The sequence below is a fragment of the Sarcophilus harrisii genome, chromosome 6 (assembly GCF_902635505.1).
Source record: "Sarcophilus harrisii chromosome 6, mSarHar1.11, whole genome shotgun sequence".
Taxonomy (NCBI): Eukaryota; Metazoa; Chordata; class Mammalia; order Dasyuromorphia; family Dasyuridae; genus Sarcophilus; species Sarcophilus harrisii.
This window is the reverse complement of record NC_045431.1, coordinates 37,793,190-37,819,617: the sequence shown is the minus strand read 5'-3', so window position 1 is coordinate 37,819,617 and position 26,428 is coordinate 37,793,190. Positions and strand designations below refer to the sequence as shown.

The 26,428-nt window shown below is 32.4% G+C and overlaps 1 protein-coding gene across 1 annotated transcript in view; it reads left to right on the top strand.

The window, feature by feature from the left end:
• The window catches only part of CHIC2 (cysteine rich hydrophobic domain 2), a 37,303-nt gene that overhangs the window by 6,541 nt on the left and 4,334 nt on the right, over positions 1 to 26,428 (top strand). Inside the window, exons 2-5 of the mRNA XM_031942618.1 lie at positions 9,148 to 9,202; positions 9,349 to 9,504; positions 23,528 to 23,584; positions 23,751 to 23,810. Coding sequence (XP_031798478.1) covers positions 9,148 to 9,202; positions 9,349 to 9,504; positions 23,528 to 23,584; positions 23,751 to 23,810 — 328 coding nt within the window. The remainder of the gene's footprint in view (positions 1 to 9,147; positions 9,203 to 9,348; positions 9,505 to 23,527; positions 23,585 to 23,750; positions 23,811 to 26,428) is intronic.

Genomic DNA, 26,428 nt, shown 5'->3' with positions numbered 1-26,428 from the left:
TATATGCATGGGTAACTTTACAGCATTAACAATTGCCAAACCTCTTGTTCCAATTTTTCACCTCTTACCCCCCCCACCCCCACCCCTAGATGGCAGGATGACCAGTAGATGTTAAATATATTAAAATATAAATTAGATACACAATAAGTATACCTGACCAAAACGTTATTTTGCTGTACAAAAAGAATCAGACTCTGAAATATTGTACAATTAGCTTGTGAAGGAAATCAAAAATGCAGGTGTGCATAAATAGAGGGATTGGGAATTCAATGTAATGGTTTTTAGTCATCTCCCAGAGTTCTTTTTCTGGACATAGCTGGTTCAGTTCATTACTGCTCCATTGGAAATGATTTGGTTGATCTCGTTGCTGAGGATGGCCTGGTCCATCAGAACTGGTCATCATATAGTATTGTTGTTGAAGTATATAATGATCTCCTGGTCCTGCTCATTTCACTCAGCATCAGTTCGTGTAAGTCTCTCCAGGCCTTTCTGAAATTATCCTGTTGGTCATTTCTTACAGAACAGTAATATTCCATAATATTCATATACCACAATTTATTCAGCCATTCTCCAACTGATGAACATCCATTCAGTTTCCAATTTTTAGCCACTACAAAAAGAGCTGCCACAAACATTCGTGCACATACAGGTCCCTTTCCCTTCTTTATAATCTCTTTGGGATATAATCCCAGTAGTAACACTGCTGGATCAAAGGGTATGCACAGTTTGATAACTTTTTGAGCATAGTTCCAAACTACTCTCCAAAATGGTTGGATTCGTTAACATGTTGGTTTCACCTGAAAGATTGTTTCATTTTGTACCAGTCATCACAGTTATACTTCACTTTCAGTTCTCTGAAGTCACTGGTTAATTTATTTTTGAATAATGAGATGTAAGCACCTCTTTTATTTAAATTTTTTTTTAAATATGGTATTCACCTTAATTCCATCCATCCTTTTTTTCCTCAATAGAATTTATTTTTTTTTCAAATGTAATGATAGTTTTAAAAATTCATTTTTATAAGAGGTTGTGTTCCAAATTTTTCTTTCTCCCTTCCCTTCTTCCCCAAGACAGCATGCAAATTGATATAGGTTAAATATGTACAATCCTTTTAAACGTATTTCCAAGCACAAGTTTATTAAGCATCTAGTACATTGTATTTCCAAGCACAAGTTTATTAAGCATCTAGTACATGCAGTCCACTGTGACAGGTGTTAAAGAAGAAGATGTAAAGATAGATTAAGATGTGGTCCATGTCCTCAAACAATGTTCTCAGTCATAGATAGGATTGTAGTTTGAGAGATGGACAAGAACTTGCGTCTTGGGGAACTTGTTCACGTACACACAGTAATTTAACTTTGGGATTCCAGAATTTGAATGTATGAGAAAATTTTATCTAAGTGGGAACTTGTGAAGAAAGGCTTTGCTGTATCTGAATTTTTCAGTGCCATATGGTATTTACAATTCAAATATTGCCATATTATTGGACTTATACCTGATAAAAGAAGTGAAAATGACAAGGCTTTAAAAATTCCTGGTAATAACTATGTGAAATAAAATGATTAAATTTTGAAAAGCAAATTACATTTATGACTATTTTAAAAATAAGCCTTTTGATTTTAGATCTTTTCTGGAAATCTAAGCTAATATTAACACTGTAATTTATATTTCTAACAAAATTTTAAGGGCCTTGAATATGAGATGAAATAGGTGATTAGAAGAGAATCTTCCAAATTACTATAATAAAAACCTTTTTTTAGTATAAATTTAGTTTTTTTTGTGTTTTGTAAAACCTGAGAAAATTAAATCCTCGTCAAGTATAAGTGTAAATGTGATAGATGTAGCGTTTGCTTCTTTTGTAAAATACAATAGTGGAATGTTTTCTAAGATAACTTTGCCATCATTTTTCTCAAGATTTATTTATAAAATTCTAGGCAGACTTTTTTTTTTCTCCAGCACATATGTTGTGACCTAGTACAGGAATACCTTATTAAATTGGTGTCAATAGATATAGATAGAAGATATTCCATGTAAGTTAGTTTTCCAGATAAATTGATCTTAGAAGTTTTTCATAGTTGTAAAATTTTAAAGGTGGATTCCAGATCTAAGAGATAGTCTACTCCAAACATAATTATTTTGCAAAAGTGACAAAAAGTTTTTATAGAACTCTTTTTAAATAATAGTATACAGTTTCTTGTTATCGTAAATAATAGGCTGAACATGTTATGTTTATCCTTGTCTTGAAGACTTCTAGTCATTAAGAGGCAATATGGTATCTTGGGGGGGGGGGGAAAGCACCACGTTTGGAATCAGAGGTAGGTCCTACGGTCAAATCCCGGCTTTGTGATATCTTAAGCAAGTTATTTAATATCTTAGCCTTAATTTCCTCATGAATAAAATAAGTGTTGTGTCACATGATCTTTAAGGTCCCTACTAGCTCTAAATTTGTGATTATAAATGGTATTAATATTGTAATACAGTGATGCCCTAAAGGGGCTGTCAAAGTATGTGAAGTGCACTGTTTATAAGCTATGCTTTTTGAATTCTTGTTTCTTTTTAGGGAATAGTTTTCCTGCTTTACCCCAAATTAACTTTCATTTCTTGTTACTATCAATGTTCCTTATTTTAGAAGGCTTTTCCCTCCTTCATATTCCTAAGAAATCAGATAACCAAACTTATTAGAACTGTTTCTCATGTTAGAGTAAACAGAATAAGCGAGGGTCTATGGTCCTGAGAGTAAAATGCAAGAGTTGTAATTTTAAATCAGCACGTTTATTAAGTACCTACTAGAAACAAAGCACTATTTTTAATTATTGCACACATGTATACACTTGATGTACTTAATGCTCTTTGTTTATTCTTTATTTCTGGACTTTTTTGATGATACACACTTGATCTCTGGAGAATATTGCATTAATTTTAGGACAGAGAAATAGATTTCATTTTAATCTCAGATGATAAGATCTACCTGAAAGTGTCTGGGGAACTTGGGCATTGTGGCATCAGTCATATTTGTTACCTTATTTTTCTAGTCTCCTGCCCCCCTATCTCCTCTAATTTTAAAAAATTTCCGGGTCAGTAGGTGGGACAAAAGAAATAAAGCTGTTTGCCAGAATGGCTGAAAAAACCCTTTCTTGAGAACACAGTATTTGTTAGTGAACTTTCAACCAAAATAGTAAACTTTGAGGTAAATGATGCTTCTTATAGATTAAGTAATGGTGCAGGTACAAATACAAAGTACCTTTGTATTTGACTTAGGTTGTATTTTATAGATAATCCTAGTATAGCATTTATATAGCACTTTTAAGGTGTAAGGACTTTACAAATATTATTCACAACAACCCTGGGAAGAGATAGGTGCTATTTCTATTTCTATTTCAGAGTAGGAAGCAAGTTTGGGAGAAGTTAAGTGAATCTTTGAATCTCAATTTGAATTGGCTTTTTTCTACATTCCAGATTTAGTGGTTTTCTGCTTTACACCTATCTATCTCAACCTCAAAAAGGTAGTAAGATTCTTAGTTTACTACCTTTGATCTTACTTTAAAGTTATAAAGTAGCCCTTGTTTATTCTAATGAAGGACTTTCTATGTATCCAGTACTTTTCTAATGTTTTTTCCAATGTTTGTTTGTAAATTTTCATTGGAATTGATTTCTTTAAAGGGGTGATTTTGACAACATAAAAGTGAAGCCATCTACCTTATTTTTCAAATCAAAATTATTTCTCATGAAAAGTTTTACTCTTTACGACAGTGCAAAACATAAGTACTTTTAGAAAATTATTTTAAATATAGTTAATCTAAGAAAATAATTAAAAATAATACTAATGTTCTGCTTTGGGAATTTTTTTAGTTATGAGTTTAATCAATTGAACCTATGTGTCTTTGGATAATAAATGCAGTCATTTAAAGTCTTACTTTGGGTACTTAAGATGTTGTGAAGGTAACCCTGGATTCTTCAAAGCTCTTCAAAAGATGTAGAAACTTTAGCTAGTTCTATTAGAAAGACTGAATCCAGTGTGAGCAATATCTATCATTGGATAGAAAAGTCTACTTAGGATCAAAGCAATTCATCATTTAGATCGTTACATCAAATGATTAGTTTTGACCATAGAAATTATTAAAATATCTGCTAAATTGTGGAAGATTTCTACCTGTATTGGTAGAAGATTTCTATCTACACTTTAAAATAGCAGATGTATACTTGTATTTGCAGATGTATTTGCGCAGACACACACACACCATATATAAAATAGTTTGGGACGAATGGCTTGAGCAATAAGGATTAGGAAAGGTTTCATGTTGAAGATGTGTTTGAACTACATTTTAAAGGAAAAAGGGGCTTCTTTTAAGTAAAAGTAAGAAGAAAGCACATTTCATGGCTTAAAAAGATGGTTAGTTTAGAGACTCAGAAAAAGGAGATATGGTGTGTCTAAATGAGGAAGCAGGGAGAAAAGACTGATTTGCTGAGTTACAGAATACAGAAGGGGAAGTAACATCCAATGAGGCTGAAAAGGGAGGTTGAGGCCAGGTCGTATGAGACTTCAAAAAAACTAAATTACCTTGAGGATAACTGGAAGCCACCAGAGTTAAATAAGTAAGAGACTTTTATGGTCAGATTTTGCCTTCAGGAAGATATATTTTCGTAACTGAATAGGACAGATGAGGATGGTAAAGACTAGAAGCAGAAAGATCATTTGCTAGGCTATTGCAATGGTAGGAACAAGTAGATAGTAGCTCTGAGTGGAAAGAAAGTGGTAGAAAATGTCAAGATAATGAACCAAAGATCCAGGAAAGATGTGATGCCCTTGACGTAAATAATAAAGTTTGGAGGAAGGAAAGATTTTGGGGAAAGATAATGTCTGTGTAGGGTATGAAGGTGCTCCCAGGACACCCCTGTTTTAAATATCTTAACAGGCAAATTAGTAAACAGTTTATAACAGTATATATTAGTAAACAGGACTGCTATATGCTAGACACTCAGATAAATGCTGGAAATACAAAAGAAGCTGATCAGTTTTTGCCCTTAAGGAGCTCATAGTGGGGAGACAACAAATATGCATAGTCTATAAATGGGATAAATAGGACCTAATTAAGAGAGGGAAGACACTAGAATTCAGAAAGATGGGGAAAAGCTTTCTGTAGAATACTGGATTTTAGTTGCAGCTTTAAGAAAAGTCAGTACGTCAAAATAAGGAAGGAAAATGTTGCGTGTATGGGGAAATAGAAAATACGTGGCACTGAAAGATGGAGCATCTTACTCAGAACAGCAGGGTGGCCAATGTCACTGATCAAAGGCAGTTGGTGATCTGGGACTAGAACTTGTGGGAGAGAGTGGAGCTGGGTCTACAGATCTGAAAGTCAACTTCATAGTGATTTTAATTAAGCCCATGGAAGTTTCTTAGATTGTGGAAAGAGATTTTTTAAAAATGGTTTATAAATTGTAACAGTCTGTTTTCTAAACCTCTATTAAAGCATTCATTCAAAATATACTTGTTAAATATTTTCTATGTGCCAAGTATTGTGGTAGCTGCTAGGGATATAAAAATAAGGCACCCAATATTTTGGGGAAAAATTTGTGCTGTGATAGATAAAAATGCCATATAAAATAATATTAGAAATTTTAAGCAGTCACTATGGAAACTTTCAGTTCACAATTGATTAAAGGTCAAATTATACAAGACAGTTTTCAAAAGAGGAAATACATTGTTAATAATTACATGAAAAAACAATCAGAGTTGCACATTTAAACAACCACCTCGTACCCATCAATTTGGCAATAACAAAAGCAAGGAAATTCTATGTTGTTGGGATTGTAAAAAAAATAAATGCATTTGTTCACTGCAGATAGAATTTTATCTGTCTATAAAGCCTTTTTGGAGAGCAATGGGGGGAAAGTCTGGTGTCAAAGCTAGCTAGATAAATATACTCCTTTACCAAATAATTCTGTTGTTGGGCATATATCCTAAAAATGTTATTTTCAAAAAGCCATCCATTGAAAGATTTTTTAAAATAGAATTATGTATATAAAAAAGAAAATAGACACTGTATTCACATTAAAGAAAGTAAGTCAGAAGAAAGGGATAAAGAATTCTGGTAGGGCTTTAGAGATTTTTATGAGATTATTTTACATGTAAAGAGTCACTAAGCAAGTTTATGTTCAGTGTTAAAATTTGATTGCAAATTTTTTAAAAAGCTAGCATTCTAGGAGCTTACGGTCAGATCAATGTAACTTTTTTACCTGATATGTAACACCCTTGAGAGCAGTGCTCAATAGATAGAGGAAGCTTTGGAGTCAAGAAGATCTGGATTCAAGGCTTGTCTGGGATATACACCAGCAGAATTATCAGGGACAAGTCATGTGTAACCTTCCAGTACCTCAGATAATTCTTAAAATGAGTCTGGACCCCCCAAATGAATCCAAATCACTTAAAAAAATTTCAATAGTATAGCTAGATTTTACTAAAATTTTAGCTTGTTTTAGAATATTTTCATAATATGTATAGGTACAAAGTAATTTCTAAATCCTCATCCATGGAGATAAGAAACTAAATGTCTTTTTGTTTCTATAAAATGTTACCAACAACCACCAGCAGTTTGAAGTGCTATTACTAAAATGTTTTAGTAGTATGGACACATACTGGATAACTCTAAACTATATGTACTTATCTTGCCTCCTATACATTTCAAAATAGTTTAAATTAAGAATGCAGCCTCGCTCTGGATAAAGCATAACTTCCAAAGTGATAATTCTTCCCCCCACCCCACCCCCCTTTTTTTTTTTTGTTGAGGCAATTAAAGTTAAATAAGTTGCCCAGGGTCACACAGCTAAGAAGTGTTAAGTGTCTGAGTCTAGATTTGAACTCAGGTCCTCCTGACTTCAGGGCTTAAGTGACTTTTCTATGATCATATGGCTACTAAGTGTTAGAATCAGTATTTGAACCTAGATTTCCTAATTCCAACCCGGGATTCTTTCTGCTAAGATAATATTGTCTTTATGATATATATAATACCATACTGGTATTTGTACTTTTTTTTTCTATTATGGTCTATATATTATTAAATTAAATAAAGTCATTCCTACTTTAAGTCCAGGAAAAAAGTTAAAACTTGGACTGGTAGCTTTGTTTTTGTTCATAAGCAAACCTAACAGAGAACATTATTTGTTGCTAGGAATGAGTAGTGATTAATTTTATTAGTATTAACAGAGGCATACTATATAATTCTTACCCTCATCTTTGGTAGGAATAACCTTCCTATATACTTAAAATGTCAATATAAACAATATTAAACTTGTAAAAATTTATTATAAATATGATGTTTTAAGGAAAAATCTGCTATAAAGTGAAAGTGTATGCTTATTATGACTGATTAAATGTTTATTATATTATTCAATGAATACTTCTTAATTTAGTTTGCTTTCTCCTTGTTCAGGACTTTGCCTTTGCAGGGAACACTCAGATTTGGTACATGGCCTATAATACATGCATCTCCACTATTGACTTTTTCTTTCATCACTCTCACAGATGTTATATATGACCAGGGTCAGCAATAGGCAAAATAGTAAAGTAAGTAAAGCTTACTTTCAACATTCCTGCCCTATGTTAGTGCTTTCCCTTCTCTTTCTGTCCAGGATCCCAGTGCCAGATTTCCTCACCCCTGCGTTTCCTTGTCCTCCTGTGATTCCCCTTCAATTGTAATTTGTCATATAGTTGATTTTCTCAGGCCAACTTTGAACTTCCAAGGGTCAGCTAACTTAATTTTCTGTAGAGGGATACTTGAAGGTATAGTATAGTCCATTGATGGTGTTCTGGAGATAGAATGAGAATTTTAGGTCCTGGACTGTTTTGTGGTTTTTGTTACAATATTTTAAAAGTAAGAATTGATTATGAAGTGTGGCTTTATCCCAGGCACTATGATGAGTATTACATAGAATATAAGGAAGTGTAAGTCATAGACTTTGCCTTCAAAGAGCTTATCAATTCCCCTAAGGAAGTAGCTTTCTACTGTACTTCTGAAGACTGATCCTGTATCTGTATATCAAACAGGATATTGATATTGACCTACCACATTGAGGAGGAATTGATTAGAAATGAATAGTTAGAATACTTATAAAGTTGAGCCCTTGAACACACAAGAATATTGGAATAATAGAACTGAAAGGGATCTTAGAGATCATCTAATCCCCTTGTATTATAAATGGGGAAACTGAGACCTAGAGAAATGAAATTGTTTACCCAAGCTTGCAGAAGATGAGTCTCAAGCTAGTGCCCTGCCCAATATAGAATACTGGATCTATATAAATTCTAAATGTCTTTTACAATGTTTTGTTTTGTTTTTTCTCCTCTGAGTTGCTAGCTATAGGGTTCTTCTCTGTATGTCATCTCAGTGCATTGTGTGAGAGACATCATACCTATTTCACAAATCTGTAATGTAACTGACATTAAGCATTTAAGCAGTTAGCCAGGTAAATGCTATGTTCCTTTTTTTTAAAGTATATTACATAAATTTGTAAAATTGCTTTTAAATATTTTATAAGGGAGATGCAAGCTTGCATAATATATTTTGTTTTTAAAGCTACATAGTACCTCTTATTTTGATTTTTATAGTCACTAATAGATTTATATAGTGGTTTTTACTATCTGTTGTCAATATACGTTCACTTAGGATACAGAAACCCATTAGTATGGAGCTTCAGGAAACATAAAATTAAATATTAGGTATGGCTACTAGGTTAGTTTAATCTCTTTGAAATATTTGCCATATTTTGAAAATTATTGTTTCAACAACAATTTTGACTGATGTGTTTTGTTTTACTTTGTAGTAATATTTAATAAACATTTAAAAAGATATTTCCACATATCAAATGATAGAAGGTTTTATTGACCTCTTTTGTCTTTGTCATTTTCGTTGCCAAACATAACTTTTCTACCTTGTAGCAAAGAATTTTAAAAAGAAAAGTTAATCAAAACCAAACAATACATGGACAGAGCCTAATCCTCTAAAGACAAGAGAAAGTGCATTTACTATTCTCCCAGGGCCAAACTTTTTGGTCATTATAATTATATGATAGTTGATTTTATAACATATATTTACTTTCTTGCATTTTCCGTAGGAGTGACTTTATTCTTTTATGTTTTTATTTTCATAGATTTGGACTGAGCAACAAATTTGAATCAGAATTCCCTTCATCACTAACTGGAAAAGTGAGTGTTGGAATTATTTAAATAATATTTGTCAGCCATTCAACTAAAGGTTTTGTTACAAAAAACTTTTGTTATTTGAATTTTAATAATTCTAGGAAATAATTTTTGCTTTATGTTTAGTGACTTTTCTTTTAAAATCTCTTTAGGTAGCACCTGAAGAATTTAAAGCCAGCATCAACCGAGTTAACAGTTGTCTAAAGAAGAACCTTCCAGTTAATGTCCGTTGGCTACTTTGTGGTTGCCTTTGTTGCTGCTGTACATTAGGTTGCAGTATGTGGCCAGTTATTTGTCTCAGTAAAAGAGTAAGTTGGATTATATATTGATTTATTTGTAAGAGGAAAGCATGTCTTATTCAGTTTTCTTATGTTGCAATAACTGATTGTCATATCAAATAGTCTTGAATGAAGAGTGCTATTAGGAATAATATATGAAAATATTTAAATAATTACAGTCCTAACGGTTTAAAACCTAAAACCTGTGTAATGGAAATAAATATTTATCTGGTTATTACAGACTGAATATGTAAAAATTGCTCATAATAGTTGTATAGCATATTGTATATGAATTTCTGTTAGTGAAAGAGAATGAAAGCTTATTTTGGTCCATGCATTTTATTTCATTATTAATTGATTTTGTATCTGTTATCTGAGGAGGCTAGCAAAAAATATGGAGTAAGATAACTACCAGTAGGTCAGCTATTAGGTAATGTATTATTTGGCTATGTCAATACATATCATAAAGAAAAATGTTAATAACCTTCAGTGTAGATTTTTCTGCTTTTTTAGTGATTGATGCTAGTGGAATGATTGAAAAGGTTGTCAAGAAAAAGAATTTTAAAATGTTCTATATATTAATTGTTTGTATTCTTAAATGTAAGATACTGGTCAATTAACTTATGATTTTGATATATTACTAGAAAAACTAAACCATATTAGTATCTACATTCTCAGAATAAATGAAACTAAAAGGATGCCTCAAAAGTTAAACTTAGAGAAACAAATGAGAGAATTTGATTAGTTGATTTCATCATGTAGGCAGAGATCTGACATATGATTTCTTGGGCTACTTGATCATTTTACCTTTCAGTACTTATAATAAACATAAGCATCATCATGAAGATAATTCCATTGTATATGCCAACATTTATTGTAGAGAATGAAGAAGATAAATTCTACAAAGAACTTAAGAAAAGCCTCTCAAGTCAAGGCAACTTATATATCTGTTAGAACACATTCACCATTATCTACAAAATCTTCATGAAAATGATCTACATAACTATCAAGGATATTCAGGATAAAATGGGTAGGCTTCTCTAGATATTGCTCCACTGCAAACTACATCTTCATGGTCATAGAATGACTGAAAAATATCATATTATATATGTTTTTTATCAATTTAAAAAATTGAGTAAAGTAGAACAGTAAAGATTTCTTCAACAAGGGATCTTTCATGAATATATTGAAATCATTTAAGATTCTAATTCCACACTTACAAACCCTAGAGAATGTAATTAGTGTTCAATAAATTTCTGGGAAAATAGATATCTTGAAGCTATATTTCACTGTTCAGCCCACTAAAATAACTTTCAATCATCTTATATTTTAAAAAGGAGGAAGAAAGATCAGTTGGATAAGAGGAACATTTTTGCTGAGGAAGTCAAAATTATTTTTTTATATAAAAATTGAAACACTGTGTATGGAAAAGCATTATTGTGAAAATTAAAGAAGAGACAGTTTAGGAGAAAACATTTACTGTAATTATATCAGATCAAGGTCTGATATCCAGAATCTGAGTTATAAAGAGCTTACATAAGACTAACAACACATACTCCCTTTTGGGGTGGTGATCAAAGGAAATGAGTACTTTTTGACTATAAACTATTGATATGTATGTGGAAAGAATTCTGTGTTTTCTAACAAACAGAATGGGGAAAATAGTTTTTAAAACATGAAAAAATTCAATGTTGTTAGAGCTGTAGTGCAACAGACACTTAAATACATTGTTGTAACTGGTACAGAAGAATGATGGTACATGAAGCACAAAATTAAATATATAATTTGGGTGCCAGTGATTTCAGTGCTAAAACTATCCTAAAAATGTCATCAAAAGGGACAATTTTTAATAACTGCTATCACCATATTAGAAAAAAATTAGAAGTGAGTACAGGTCTATTGGTTAGGAAATGTGTGAATAAATTGGGTATGCTGTGGTACTAAAATATATACATAACAAATAAAGAAATATTTTTATAAAGTATACTAGCCTTCATAGAGACCACACTCATTTTCTCTGTATTGCTCCAGTGAGTGTAATAATTATACAGAATCATGCAAAGTTAGTTCAGATATTTCAAGATATTTGAACACTCTTGAACAGTTCTAATACTTTTCCTAAGTCTTTTCTTCTTTAGGCCAAGCACTCTTACTCTTCCAACCAATATCATATAGGATGATTTCAAGTCCCTTTACCCTCTTAAAAGTTATCAACATTTTTACTAACATGTAGCACAAAGAACTGAATATAGTACTCTACATGTCTCAACAAAGATGGTGCCATGGAGAATTTGTCCAAGTGTAGCAGTTTATCACTAGATCATGAGCTATTCCAGATGCTCCTGGTTTTTGTATAATATTTTAACAAAAATTCAGAATAGAACTTCCTCAGTGACCATGATCCATGTTGATCTAAGCTGATATGAAAAAACAGGACCCAAAGGTCAAGCCAACTTTCATAGTTCCATATCATTGACCACTACTTCTACCCAAAAGGGAATTATTAAATCTTACTTCTTATCCTTCATAATTGCCATAACACTGATTCTGCTAGTCATATAATTAAAGACCTCGACTAACTTCCAAAACTACTCTTTTCACATACATATTCATATTGTATTCAATTAGCTTAACAATCACATAGGAAAAAACAAGCAGATAGGTGAAAGTGCTCATTTCTTCCGTTTTGAAATGCATTTAGATCAACAGTCTAATGAGTTAGTCCATCAATATGTGGATCTTGGACAAGCAGCAGTTGTCGCTGAATTGAAATGGAGGAAGAGATTGAACTAGATTGTATTTGGAAAGTTGTACAGCTCTTTCAGTGATCTCAGTCTGTCCCTAGCCACATTTTTTTAACCCCAGTATTGTTCTTATGTTGCTATATAGTTGTGAATCTTGGAATATCACAATCTCATAAGAATCAAAACTATCAGTGATTCAAAGGGATATGGAAAGATAAACAGTGAGTATAAATTAGCTGTATTATCTTATCAATGATAACAGCAAGAAACACTGTCAAATCTATAAAGTAAATAAATATTGGAAGCGTAAGTGGGCTGCTCATATGGTAAGAGAGAAAGAATAGATGAATGATACACTGAGTGATTCATTATTATCCAGGGAAAGTTGAAATCTTTAGGAAGCCATCCAGCATACTGCAAATTGCACTTTGGAGGATGAATGGGACATGAACAAGAATCACAAAAGACAAATCATGTCAGTTAGCTACTATTTTAATAAGTGCCTACTGTGAGTCAGGCATTATGCTAGTTAAGTGCTGGGGATATAAAGAAAGGCAGAATATAGTCTCTCCTGTCAAGAAACTTATACTCTCTACATGTTCACTGTATGAACTATCAGAAGGAGTGTCCATGCATATAAGATCATGGATGCCTAAAGTATGAGTTGATTTTGATTTTGATTTTCTTAGGACAGGAAACTTGGCAAAGGAAACTTATTTGTCCATTGTCCTGTAGTATAAATAGAAAAAATAAGAGTTTTTGGCATAGAAGAAGAAAAGATATTTTTTTAAATTAGGAATTTATGAACTTTGAACTACTTCATAGCTCCTTTCCAAGTCCAGATTCTCCTTTCTATTTCTTTATTATTTCCAACTTCCCTCATCGCTCAGACAGTAGGGATTCTTCTATCTCTAGTATGTTCTGGATCTACATAGAAGCCTAATTTAGATTACTTCTGTCATGTTTACAGAGCTCAAGAAAGCCAGAATATCACACTGCCATAGGAACTTTTATTTATTATATAGGCTTAGAGAATTTTGGAGCTGGAAAATGCTTTTGAATCTAATCCTTTTAACTTATAGACAAGGAAACCAAGGTACAGAGAGGTTAAGTGGTTTCCCCAAAGTGATACAGCTTGTTAGTGGCACAGCCTGGATTAGATCCTGATAACATGAAAATTTCCTACATTTTAAGACCACAGATTTTGAGGTATATTTGATAACATGTTATTTTGTAAATTTGAAAATACTGCTGTAGTATAATTTCTTGTTTTGGTGAAGCAAAAGATAAGGAAAGGGAACTCTAGAGTTGGGCAAATTAAATCTCTTAAGGTATCTTTCATCTCTGAACCCTGTGATCTCTGTGATCAGTGAAGCATTATTTTAAATTTTTATTTGTCCAAGTTGGTCACTTTTTAAAAAAAAATTTTATAAATACTTGGAGTGGAAAGTATTCTAGCATAGTATAATTTCTTACCATTATGTGGCTTTCTAAAACAATGAGATGATTTAGATCAGTTCCAGTGATCTTGTGATGAAGAGAGTCATCTACCCCCAGAGAGAAGATTGTGGGAACTGAGTGTTTCTCTTTTTGCAACATGACTAATACAGAAATATGTTTTGTTTGCATGACTACACATGTATTATGAGTATCATAGCTTATCTTCTCAATAGGGAGGGACTTTAGGAGAGAGGGAATTTAGTACTGAAAATAAAAATATGAATGGTAGAGGAAAAAAGAAAACTTCCTAGATCTCTTAGAATTAGAGGACAAAATAGCAAATATTTCTGTTTACCTCTTCAAAGAAACGCCAAAATGAAAACTCCTGGGAAAATTGTGGCTCAAATCCAGAGCTTTCAGAGTAAAAGAGAAAATGAATCATTAGGGACTAAAAAAGGATAAATTGCTTACATACTAACATGGAATGATAATACACTTGTCCCTTCTGAATCTATCTTTATCAGTTGTCACAAAGGGATTCTATTTAGATACAGTGCCTGGAGAGAGTGGTGGTTCTATTATATATATATATATATATATATATCTTGATGATCTTAAGAGAAAAATGAATGAGAAGGAAGGGGGAGAGGAATGCACTGGGAAGAATGAGGGAGGAGGAAGAATGGTAAGGGAAATTTACATATATATATATATATATATATATATATATATACACACACACACACACGCACACACATACACACATATATATATATAATATATACATTTAAGTATGTCATTTTTGTATAGTTTTATATAGTTATATATAAAATAATCAGGATACAATGTCAAGGAAGAAGGAACCAGGGGATCAACTGACATTTAAACTTCACTCATCTCAACTGATCAAAACGTGACCAAAGGAGTAGAAATTGATTGTACTTCTGACATGCAATTGGAATTGGTTACAGAAATGTACTTCAGGCAAATCGGGAAGGAAAGGAGAAAAGAAAGGAAGGATCGATTTGAGAGAGGATAGATTAAGGAAAGGATTAATTCTAAGCATGTACAAAAATATGTATAGTTCTTTTTGAGATGGCAAAGAGTTGGAAACAAGATATCTATCAGTTGGGGAATGGGGGAACAAATTATGGTATACAAACGTAATGGAGTACTATTCTGTTATAGGAAATGATGAAAAGGATGGTTTCAGAGAAACATGGGGAAGATGTAGGAACTGATGCAGAGTAAAGAAAAGAGAATCAGCAGAACAGATTATATATAATGACAATAATATTATAAACAAATTGGAAAGCATTTAGGAAGTTTAAATCTTAGTGATCAGTGATGATTCCACAGAAGTAATGATGAAACATGAAATCTACTCTCTGGTAGAGTCAGGAACTTCTGAAAGTAGAATGAGACATTCTATTGATGTAAATTGATGTAAATTCAATTGATGTAAATATATATGAATGCATACATATATGTGTTCATGCATATACTCATGTATTTACAGTGTTTTGGTGTTGGTGTTTTTTGTCATGGCTAGTGAAGAATTTGTTTTGCTTGGCTGTCCAAGATTGTGACAAGTTTTATTTTTCTTATATTCTCCATTGGAGGTTGAGGCAGGAATGAGAAAAAGGGCAGATTTTTGCCGATCAAAAAGGTAAAACTTGGTTAAAAATTTTTAAATAGCAACTTTGTTTTATTTATTGTTATTAGCATATTGTCTTGGTTTACTTTTGATACTTCATAAAATTTATTATTTGACATATTTTTCACATGGCATATACAGGACAGAATGTAAGCATTTTTTCTCTTTAGGTAATTATTATGAACATCAGGCATTATATACTTCTCCTTCAGAGCTTATTGAAGAATATAGAACTATGTGTCACTAAACAGAATGGTTCTAGACATTGCCTTACTCATCGTTTTGTGTTTTGGGTTTCATAATTTTCCATTTCTTCCTTTGGTATCAGCTATTATTTGTGTTACTTTAGTATACCAGCCTCTGATTTCTTATTCACTATTTCTGATAATTTATGGATTGGAACAAATTCTGATAAGTTTATTTATCAGAATTACTTTAAAATAGAATAAGAAGGTTCTGAGGAAGCTTGACACAGATTCTTTTAAAAGTGCATAGTATCTAAAAGGTCATTCACTACACTTTGACTCTACTTTTTGGATTTCGTCTATGGATTGCCATTGTCAAATGGGAATTTTGTTGTTAGTCCTAACCATTCTTGATTCTATTTTTATTTTTTTAGCCTGCATCATTTTTTGAGTCTTTTATTTGCCACTTACTTGAAATGGTTTTTCCTTTTCAAATTTTTGAAATAGTATATAAAATATTTACCTATATTCTTTATGATGCTGTAGGATTTGATCATATCCCTTCTCTTGACTTTTTATTGTTATTGAGTCCTAATTGAATTTCTTTTATGGTATTCCCTTGATCATTTTAGTTCCTTTTTTTCCCCCCCTGGATGGATGGACTGTCTTTTGCTCTTGAATTTTTGGAATTTGACCAGAATTGCTAGTAGTATTTCAGATTTCAAGGTACCATGGGACCAAGTCTTCTTTTTTATTTCTACTACTTTTTCATATATTGTCCCCTTTTTGGTGCAAAGCAATACTTCTTCTCAGAATACTCGATAGAGAGAAATTTAAAAAGGATCTTTTATAATATGATCTTGTAAATATGTAAATACATTTGGATTATTTTTTCCCAAAATGCATTATTTTGCCTCCCTCCAGTAAAACTCGTTTGTTACTTTTTTTTCCAAAAGTTATGTTAATATCTTTTTATGTCTTGGGCATTTGTCATGCATTCTCCTTTTCCTTCATTTTTTCAATACAATATGGTCCTTGATAGCTTTGATTTTATACCACAATATAGCCATTTCCCACAAAACTAGCTTTTTTCTTACCTTTCCATCTTTTGCAGTTAAACCCTACCAGGTAACAAAGAAAAATAGTTAAATAAAACTAATGGGCAAAGTGATCATGTCTGGTAGCATATGTAACAGGAAACATATTTATTATGTCATATGAATCATATGAATTATAATTCATCTCTCATAAGATGAGGTAAGTATTTTTCGTTATTCATGCAAGCATCTCCCATGTTTCTGTAATTTTCTCATAATACAACAGTATTCCATTACATCCTTTTCACAGTTTGCTTAGATATTCTCCTCCTTCTTGCTTTCCTTTATTTCTTCATTCCTTCTCATAAGCTACTGTCTAGCTCTTTTTAATCTAGCTATCTACAAAATACATTCTTTATCTCATTTTAAACTCACAAAATCCAATGAACAAGTGAATGTTGGGATTGGTGTCATTCATTGTACTACTAGGCTCTGGAGATAAAAAATTGAAAGGCAGTCCCTACTCTGAAGGAATTTACATTCTACTGGAAGGATATGACATATTCAGAGATACATAAATATAGGTTACATACTATATATAGAATTATGATTGGGAATTATGACTGATAAAATGAGGAAAGATCTCTTGAAAGAGGTTTTTGTAAGAGGTGGCATTTGGACTGAATTCTAGGAATTCCAAGAGGTGGATGTAAAGAGGAAAAACATTCCAGCTATGGGGGATAACCTGTACCACTGAAGGCAAGGTGGAAGCGGAACAAAATGTAGGGCAGCTTGCCTTGAGTATAGAATCTGTGATGGGGGAGTAATGTATAATCAATTTGGAATGGTAGTCTGAAGCCAGATTGTGAAGGGTCCTAAATATCTGTAGGAAATGGGGAAAATGCTTTTTTTTTTTTTTTTTTTGCTGAGGCAATTGGGGTTTAAGCAACTTGCCCAGGGTCACACAGCCAAGAAGTATTAAGTTTCTGAGGTCAAATTTGAACTTGGGTCCTCCTGACTTTAGGCTTGGTGCTTTATCCACTACACCAATTAACTGCCCCTGAGCTACTTGCTTCTTATGCAAGTGAGTGAGTGGTATGGCCAGGCCATTGGAAGATGGATTGGAAACTGGGGGCTAAGTGCTTAGTATAAGATGGTTATAATATAAGGAGAGAAGGGAACAGACAGACACTAGAAGTACTAATAGTGGAACTGATGGATGTGTCAGTGGCTCGAATGTGGGGATCAATGAATATGAGGCTGAAGGGAGTTAATGTGACTCACAGAGTTACCACAGCTGGCAAGTGTCAGGCAGGATTTGAACCCAAGCTTCTTTTCTCTGCTATGTAGCTTCCCCTTTTAAATCCACGTCGATACTCTTATTACCTTCCTTTCTGACTTCTCCCTTTCCCCCTCCCAGAGAACCATCTTTTATAACAAATAGTTTTGTTTTGTTTTGTTTTTAAGAAAAAGAGGAAGAAGAGGAAAAAAAAAGTCAGAAAAACGAGATGAGAAACAATTCAGAAAAGGAGAGGGAGAAAGGAGCTTGCTACCCTGAAGGCAAAATTTCTAAGTATGATAAACTTGAAATAGATGCTTTTTTTTCCCCCATTAAACTTTAGGGAAGTATGGTTAACTAACGTTTCTTTTTTTTAGTATTTTTTTTTTAATTTCACATTGAGAGAGGCAGCATGATGTGGTGCTAGGAAATTAGGTGCAGCTTTCAGTTTTTACAGTTATTCTCTGTGTGATCCTGGGAAAATAAATTAATTACTTCTGTACCCCATTATTTCAGAAGAACATCTATAAAATGGGAGTAATAATTCTTAATGTTTACCTTGCAGTTTTATTTTGAGGGAAAAGATTGAGAACAAATTATAGGTTGCAATTCTCAATTTTAATGTTTCAAACAGTTTGACAGTTAAATTAAATAAAAGATTATCAGTAATACCAGAATATAAGTATGAGAATAAAGGAATACACAATTCCAGTGTATGCAAGATAAAATTTAAAAATTAAGAAAAGCTACATATTTGAACATGTAAAAAAAATTGGAATTGGCAAGATGTGTGAATGAGACAGACAAGCTCAGCAAGGTTGTAAGATTCAAAATTAACCCATAAAATATTACATTCTCATTTACTAGCGATAAAAAAGGGGGAGAAAAGAAACCTCATTTACAATAACAACCAACTCCCTCCTCCCTCAACAAATCTCATTTAATATTGGCGAATTAGCCAGCTAGAAACACAGAAAAACAAACTCTATAACAATATTACACCTAAACTCAAACGGGCAGTTTCTACAGAAACAACACATATATTGTGGGGCAGTTAGATTTTAGAATATTCAGCACCTGAGTGCAAATATGACCTCATATTCTTACTTGCTTAGTGACCCTGGGCAAATCTATCTCTAAAAACATGGTTTATAAGCATACCCTGTTAGTATCATCAGTGGATCCTCTGAGAAGACAACAGTGTCAAACAAGCAGTTTGATAGGAGCAATACTGTTAGTGAGCCTTTAGCTACAGTTATAGCAATTTGGCTTAAAAACCGTAAGGTTGGTTTATAGTTTGTTAATCAACATATAATGCCAGTCAGGATATGAGTATATTCCTAGGAATTAATCTACTCTTTAGGAAAATCGGAAATAAGAGCATTTATTAAAATGTATAAAAGGATTTCTCTTTATGGTTTTAATTTCTAGTTATTTTTGCTCTGACTACCTGATTTTTTGGACTATATGGCCGTTTATTCTTCCTTCCCCAAGTGTCTCAATTTCTAGTTTCTGTTCCTCAACACACTTGAAAATGAGAAGTTAAAATGAAGAAAATTAAACAAAAATTCTCACCTTATAATCTAGACTTGTTAGTTGTGTTAGGTTTAATAGATTCAGATGCTAGCTAAAGATTATTTTATCTTGTGGGATAAGTTTTACATACTAGTTGCCTTTGTCTTAAATGATAATTGAGTGACTTAATTTACTGATTAGTAAAATAAAAGTTAGCAAGGAGATACGAGTGAACAAAAATTGTATTAAAAAAGTAGAATAGGTCTTTATGTGCTGAAGGTAGACTATTCAGGTGGTGAAGCCTTCTGTTTCTAAGAATATCAGTTCATGCTATGTTTTCAAGCATAATATTGTTAGAACTAGGTTATTTGGGCTTTATGGAGTGAGTTGGTGGTCTTGGTCCATTTTGTAAAGGACAAGAACCCATGATAAAATTAACTCTCTTGTTGGTCATCTAAGCAGAATGGCTAGAGATTCAATGCTAAAAATTGCTAACCTGTCCTCTCACCCCTCGGGTGTAAGCACAGAAAAGGATTAAGGCACTAGACTGGTGGAGCACGGTGGGGAAGCTCACACTGAAGCTTGCACTGCCTTTTCCACTGTTCTTTGAGTTAAATAGAGGATTTTAGTTCCCAGGACTATCAATCTGGTGCTTTTCTTAAGCACTAAATTCACTTCTTTTTAAAAAAATTAAAATGACATTTTTAGAAATCCACTGAAGTAGAACATAAAAGACCAGTGTTTCACTGGTGGTTAAGGTTTCATTGTCATTGACAGATCCTAGACAAATTTTTTCAGATGTATATTCATTTAGTTAAAGTTCTTTGGGGATAGGGGAAAAAGGGATGAATGAATATAAACAAAAGCCAAAGAAAAATTTCTATAACTTCATTTCATTTGCTTCATTTGGTAATAAAAAATACTCAGAGTTTGGCAGTATTGGAATATGTTTTATTAGATTAAATATATGACAAACCCATGGACATAAACACATAATCTTTTCTTGAATGCAATTATAATCTGCTTTCTCACAGTGATTAAAAGCATCTAATTAAATACAGCTGTCATGGATGTGATAAAATAGTATATTTTTCCAGTGTCTGCTAAATTGGCATTGTATTTGTTCTTAAAACTATATTTTGATTTTGTGAACCAAAATAATTGTAGAGTATTAACAAATGTTCTTAGTAACTAAAGCCTTTTTTTCTTTTAATTTGAGCTTTTGTTGTTACTAACAAATAATTTGTCGCACAGAGTTGGTTTTTTTTTTTTTTTTAAAACACTACTGCTAGTATCTATATGCTTCTCATCATAGTGTGCTAGAAATGTTCCACTCAAATCAAGGGTTCTTTTCTGGTTTTGTATGTCCTCACCTGCTCCTCACTGTAAATCATTGAGATGTCAAGTGCAGTGATTAATTAAGCTGCACGTGCAAGTGCTTTTTTTTCACCTGTCAAGTAGGAAAAGTCTTGCTATAGAGGATGGATGCTGCTGTTTTAGTTCATAGCTTCTACTTTAGGCTGTGAAGTTTGTAGAAATGTATTGCATTCAAATTTTCATTCAGATTTTGGCAAAGATCAGCAGAATGTATGATTTAAAAAACTTAGGCATTCCAAAGTATATCCACAGTAGTAAAATGTAGTAAACTCTTATTTAGGAACATAGTAAATAGAAAGAATTCCTAAGTAAATTTTTTGAAATTTGCAGATTGTGTTATATAGTCATCAACTATGGGTTAGGGAGATTTCACATTATTTACAGTAAATGCTATAAATATCAGAAATCCTTTTGGATTCATAAGATCACACTAATTAAAATCCTGTTATTAGCCAAACATAAGATTTATATGGGCACATTGCTATAGTTTTTCATTTAATACTCAGTATTCATAGCCTGTAATTTGTTAGTACGTTAGAGCCTTATTTTTAAAAATTAGGTATAAAGGGGCAGTCTTGGGGAGCTTGATTTTCTTCCATTCATCTCCTTCCCCCCCTTTTTTTTTCAAACCCACCAGTAAAATTAAAACCTCAAATTGTATAGTAATCTTAATCTATTATTAAAAGGGCCCAGAAAGGAAGATTACAAGGTAGATTCAGGTTTTGAATCAGTTTTGCCATTGGTTTAGCAGCGGGTGGGCAGGCAGATGCCTGCTCAGAGTAGAACCTATTGCCATTTTTCACCATTGATAGAGTAGCCTTTCAGAGTCAATGAGCTCTGTCAATGTGAGCTTGTCAAGGCTACAACTTCATAGACCTGAGAGGCGGTTTGAGAGGTCAGCCCTTTTCAGGTTCGCTGTGATGCAAATGAACTTTAATGCTTAAACAACTATTGGAATTTTTATGTCTGCTCCTTGTTCTTTTTTCTTCACAAAGTCATTGACGAGACATTCAGTGCTTTTTAAATTGGAAGTTGCATTGTGCTAAAGACCTAGTACAGATTTACGGAGGGCTGAAAGCAGTTAGATCATGTTCTTTTCATGGTGCGATTAGAATCAAATCGATTTCCCTACAGCCTTCAGCATTCAGATGGCAATTTTAACAAAGCTTGGGGGCTAGACAAGGGACAAAACGACTGAACTGAATGTTAATTACACTCTGCAGCCTTATTTTCTTTTGATTTGGAGCTGACTGGCAACTAAATTAACAAAAAGTGTGACCATAACTGCTGCCCTATTTTCATTTAAAAGGAGAGCAGTCTCTAAAAGGCTATCTTTACAAAGAAACAAGTGAGGTCTGCTGATCATTGTTAACAAGGGCACTGTTTTTTTGTTTTTTTTTTTTTTAAATTCTTGCCCAAAAGACTATGTTTAAAAAAAAAAAGTAATGCAATAAATTAGTCATTGACACACTGCTACCTAGAAAGTTACTTGAGTTTCTGCTTTTATGGCATATTCGAGGGAACTTAAGCCAATGGTGGGGATTCATAGATAATGATGAATTATAATTGGCATTCATGTGATTATAGCACTCTTAAGCATATTTAAAATGGAAAGTGCAGTATAACATCCAGATTGACATTAGGTGCTTTAAATAAATATGAACTTTGTATTGTAAAATGTTAGACATTTAAGAACAGTTTGATTCTAACAAGTTTTACTTTGCAAATCATCTTTGTTTGACATCTTTATATTAATATTGTTTACAGCATCTCTGTGGTTTTTGGAGTATTAACTGCAAGATGCTTTTTCTCCCCCCCTTGCCTTCTAAAGAAGCTGCAGCTGCACTAAGTTGCGGTTGATTCTTGCTGCCCGTTCTCTGTCCTTTTGCACCTGCAGCTGTGTCAGGCTCATCTTAACACCTGGCATCATGAATTATCCTTTCTTTTAGTCATACTCCTAAGCAGGTTACATTTAGGACTACATGGTATCTGTGACAGTAGCAAAATATGATATATATATATATATATATATATATATATATATAGAGAGAGAGAGAGAGAGAGAGAGAGAGAGAGAGAGAGAGAGAAATATATATCTAATCTATATATATGTCAAATAAATTCCTAAATTGGTTTATGAAACTGAATGAAGAATTTCTGAACATATTATTAAGCCTGAGTTTGAACTTTGGGCATGAAAACAAAAATGGATTTTTCAAAAGAAGTTATTTGGCCAACAAATCTCTCTCCCCTCCCCTTTAAAAACAAAATCAAATCTTAAAAAAGTTTAAAAAAGTTTAAGTTCTTATTAGACAGAATTCAGTTTAAGTATATTATATATTATTGATTTTTATCAATAATTTATTATTGATATAATTTTCACTAACTGCTGGTTTCAAACTGACAATTAAGCAGGACTATTAACTATTAACATATTTTTATTTTAACATTATGAATTGTTTTATTGTTATTTAAATATTTAAAATCAATTGAAAGCAATATTAAAATGGGTTATTGGGAGTGAATAACTTTGTTAATGTTAACCATTCTTGTGTTATATTTTAAATTCAGAAGCCATCAAGTTTGAGGCAGTTAAAACTACTTGACATTCATGCTAAAATAAAACTTAGCTTTTTTTTAATAGAGAAGACACTTTATGTTACTGTTTTGTCATTAGAAGCAGTTTTGATAGTGTTATAGACCACCCTGTACTTAGTCACTGTCCTGTACCTCTCCCCTTTTCACACAAAAAGCAGCTGCAAAAGAAAGTTTTTCTAAAACCAGTCAAGAGTAAAGTTTTTTTCTCATTTGTCTTCCAGACACGAAGATCGATTGAGAAGTTATTAGAATGGGAAAACAATAGGTTATACCACAAGGTGAGTGCCGCAGGGAGCAGCTTCGTACTGTTGGGGTCTGAATTGCACAGTATGGAAACAGATGCTTTTGTTGAACTAAAAATATGAAAGGTGGACAAATGGGTTACTCTGCGTGCTGCAATAAAATAGAGCTCATTTTTCTTTCTTTACTCTCCTCCTTGTCTAGTTGTGCTTGCATTGGAGACTGAGCAAAAGGAAATGTGAAACGAATAACATGATGGAATATGTAAGTTAAAGGGCTGTTTTGTGAGTTTCTCTATTAAATGATCATTTATTTTGCTTCTGATCTTATTCTTTTCACGATTATTAATCAGCAAAGGTGTCAGGAGCTTAATCTCCTGAGTGCAAGGATTTTCTACGGTTCACAGATGCATGGTTTCATGTGCAAGACTGATTTATAAAGTTATGAATGACTTGAAAACAAGGCTTCACTGTGTTCTGAAAAATAATAAATTAATTGCCAAAATAAAATAGCCTGAACGTGTGTTGATGGAGTGTGAAATTTTAGATGCTGTATAAAGAACTTTGGTTACGCAGCAAGTCAGATATGGCTTTTTTATATAATGCTAATCAAGTCTCCAAGTATGGAAGAAGACCTTTCAGCCAAGCTGCTGGAGCTTAAGGAACCTTTAGCCTTTATAGATTTTAACTGCCCATACCTCAAGAGATTCAAAGTATCTTTCACTGGGTTCTAGAACATTACTTATAAAGTTCATCTTAGTAAGCAAAAGAGATATGGTTCTTCCTGTGTCTGTTTTTTAAACTATATAATCTAGCAATTATTTAATTTTTTGGAATAATTTAGTATGGAACTTAACCTCTCCCCTTGACTTGTGTTGTTTGAATTTTCTTGATCCTTCTGAAAAATCTATGGCCAACATAAAGAAATTTGAGGTACTGGCACTTTTTAAAGTGGGTCTTTTATGTATAGATGTGTGTGGCTAGAAGTGAAAGGTCCATTAAAGGGTTAATTGCTGAAAATTTAGACTAACCTTCTTGAAGTACCTGGCATAGAACTTCTAACACATCTATGGTCTTTTATTGCATGATATTTTGTCTATTCTTTGAAACAATGCAGCTATCATAGATAGCTTATAAAAAGATTGATTAAAACAGTGTTTAAATAGTTGGAAATTATCCTAAAATCATCTTTTCTCTGTTAGCATTTCCCCTTTCTTCAATTTTCATACTATCAAGTCCTATTTCTAGCCTGAAACATAAAAGACCTTTTAAAAAATGCTTCTTTTTTTTTTTTCACAGAATAGCTCTATTCAGTGAACCGAATAATGTAGATTTTTCGTATCATTATCTATTATATCAAACATGTTAATTTATGATGATGAGAAAGACACATGATACTTCTCTATAACCATAAAAAAAGCACATCTGAATAAGTTGTTTTTAGCTTGACCTGTGAAAATGCTAGTTCTATATAGTTTTTTCTCTAGGCAATTTTTATTTATTTATGTTTTTGTTCAGGAGGACAGTTTGAATGTAGGTTAGTGGGAAGTTTTGCTTTGGGGGATATTGAAATATTTAATACATTGACAAACCAGGGATTTTAACCACTAACCTGAAATTTCAAGCTTTGATTTTCTTCATTCTTGAATTTGTTTTGGAGAAAGCAAAAGTCTAAATCAATACTGTTCAATCTTTTCAAAGTTTATACGGATGAAATTCACCTATCTAATGAATTTATTTGTCATTCACATTATTTCTTTCTGTGACATGTTTTTAAGGCATATCTTTTTTTTTTTTGGTAGCACTCTTAGAAAACATTCTCAATTGTGTGTTGTCAAGAAGTTTTTTTTAAAATATTTTTCTTTAACAATCATTTTGAATATTTCTGTATTTATTATGCTTACATACATTTTTTTATTTAGAATAATAAGATTAGTTCAAATTATCTAAATTGTATTTTGTAATAACATTTAAGTTGTATATTAGATTAAATTTTAAAACTCAAGTAATTTTTGCATTTTTTCACTGAAGGGTTTTTATGCATATTTTTAAGAGTTGGGAGGAAAGAACAAATTTCAGATACTCTCTTCTGATGTTTTTCTGTGAAGTGCTCCATTAAGAAGATACTGCTTTTTCTTAGTTAATGCATGCTTTTTGCAAAGTATTCATTCCTTTTAAGAACAAATTTTTGGTAATTTTGAGCCATATTTTGAGTTGGAACAAAGTAGGGTTCCAGTCATATTTTCAATAGGTATGCCAGGGAAAACCTAATTTAGCCTTATATTCCATCTTGAAATGACAGCAGAGTTTAATTGAAATTCTACTACCACTGTCGTATAAATAGGACTCCCAAGTTTTCAAAAATTTGCCAGTAGACATGATGATTTGTGGTAGTCCTCTTACTATCTTGAAAGCTTTTGAATATTGTCTCTTTATGTCTGTTGTATAAGGATAGCCTTGTTTAATTTGGAGAACCTTATCATTTGAGGTGTGGTATCAACTGATGCTTGGAGAGTGGAGGATGATGGGACCATAGCAATTCATTAAGCCATCTATAATTTATAAAGGGCTTTGCTAATGGAGAAAGAACACATAGGTGAGAGATCTTTGGAGAAATACCAAATGGCTTAAATATAAAATAATAAGACCATATTCATAAAATGTTTTCTAAAAAATCACTAATGCCTTAGAATATGACCAGAACTGGCTTTATTTTTGATGTATGTAGTATATAATGCTAAATATTGTAATACCTATTATATAGCAAACATTAATTAGATCTGAAGAGAGTTTATGCTTTGGCATTTTATTTTGCTGTTTTATTCTACAAATGTTTGTTAAATAAGGACTAAATAGTTCTGATTTTGCATCCCAACCCAGAAC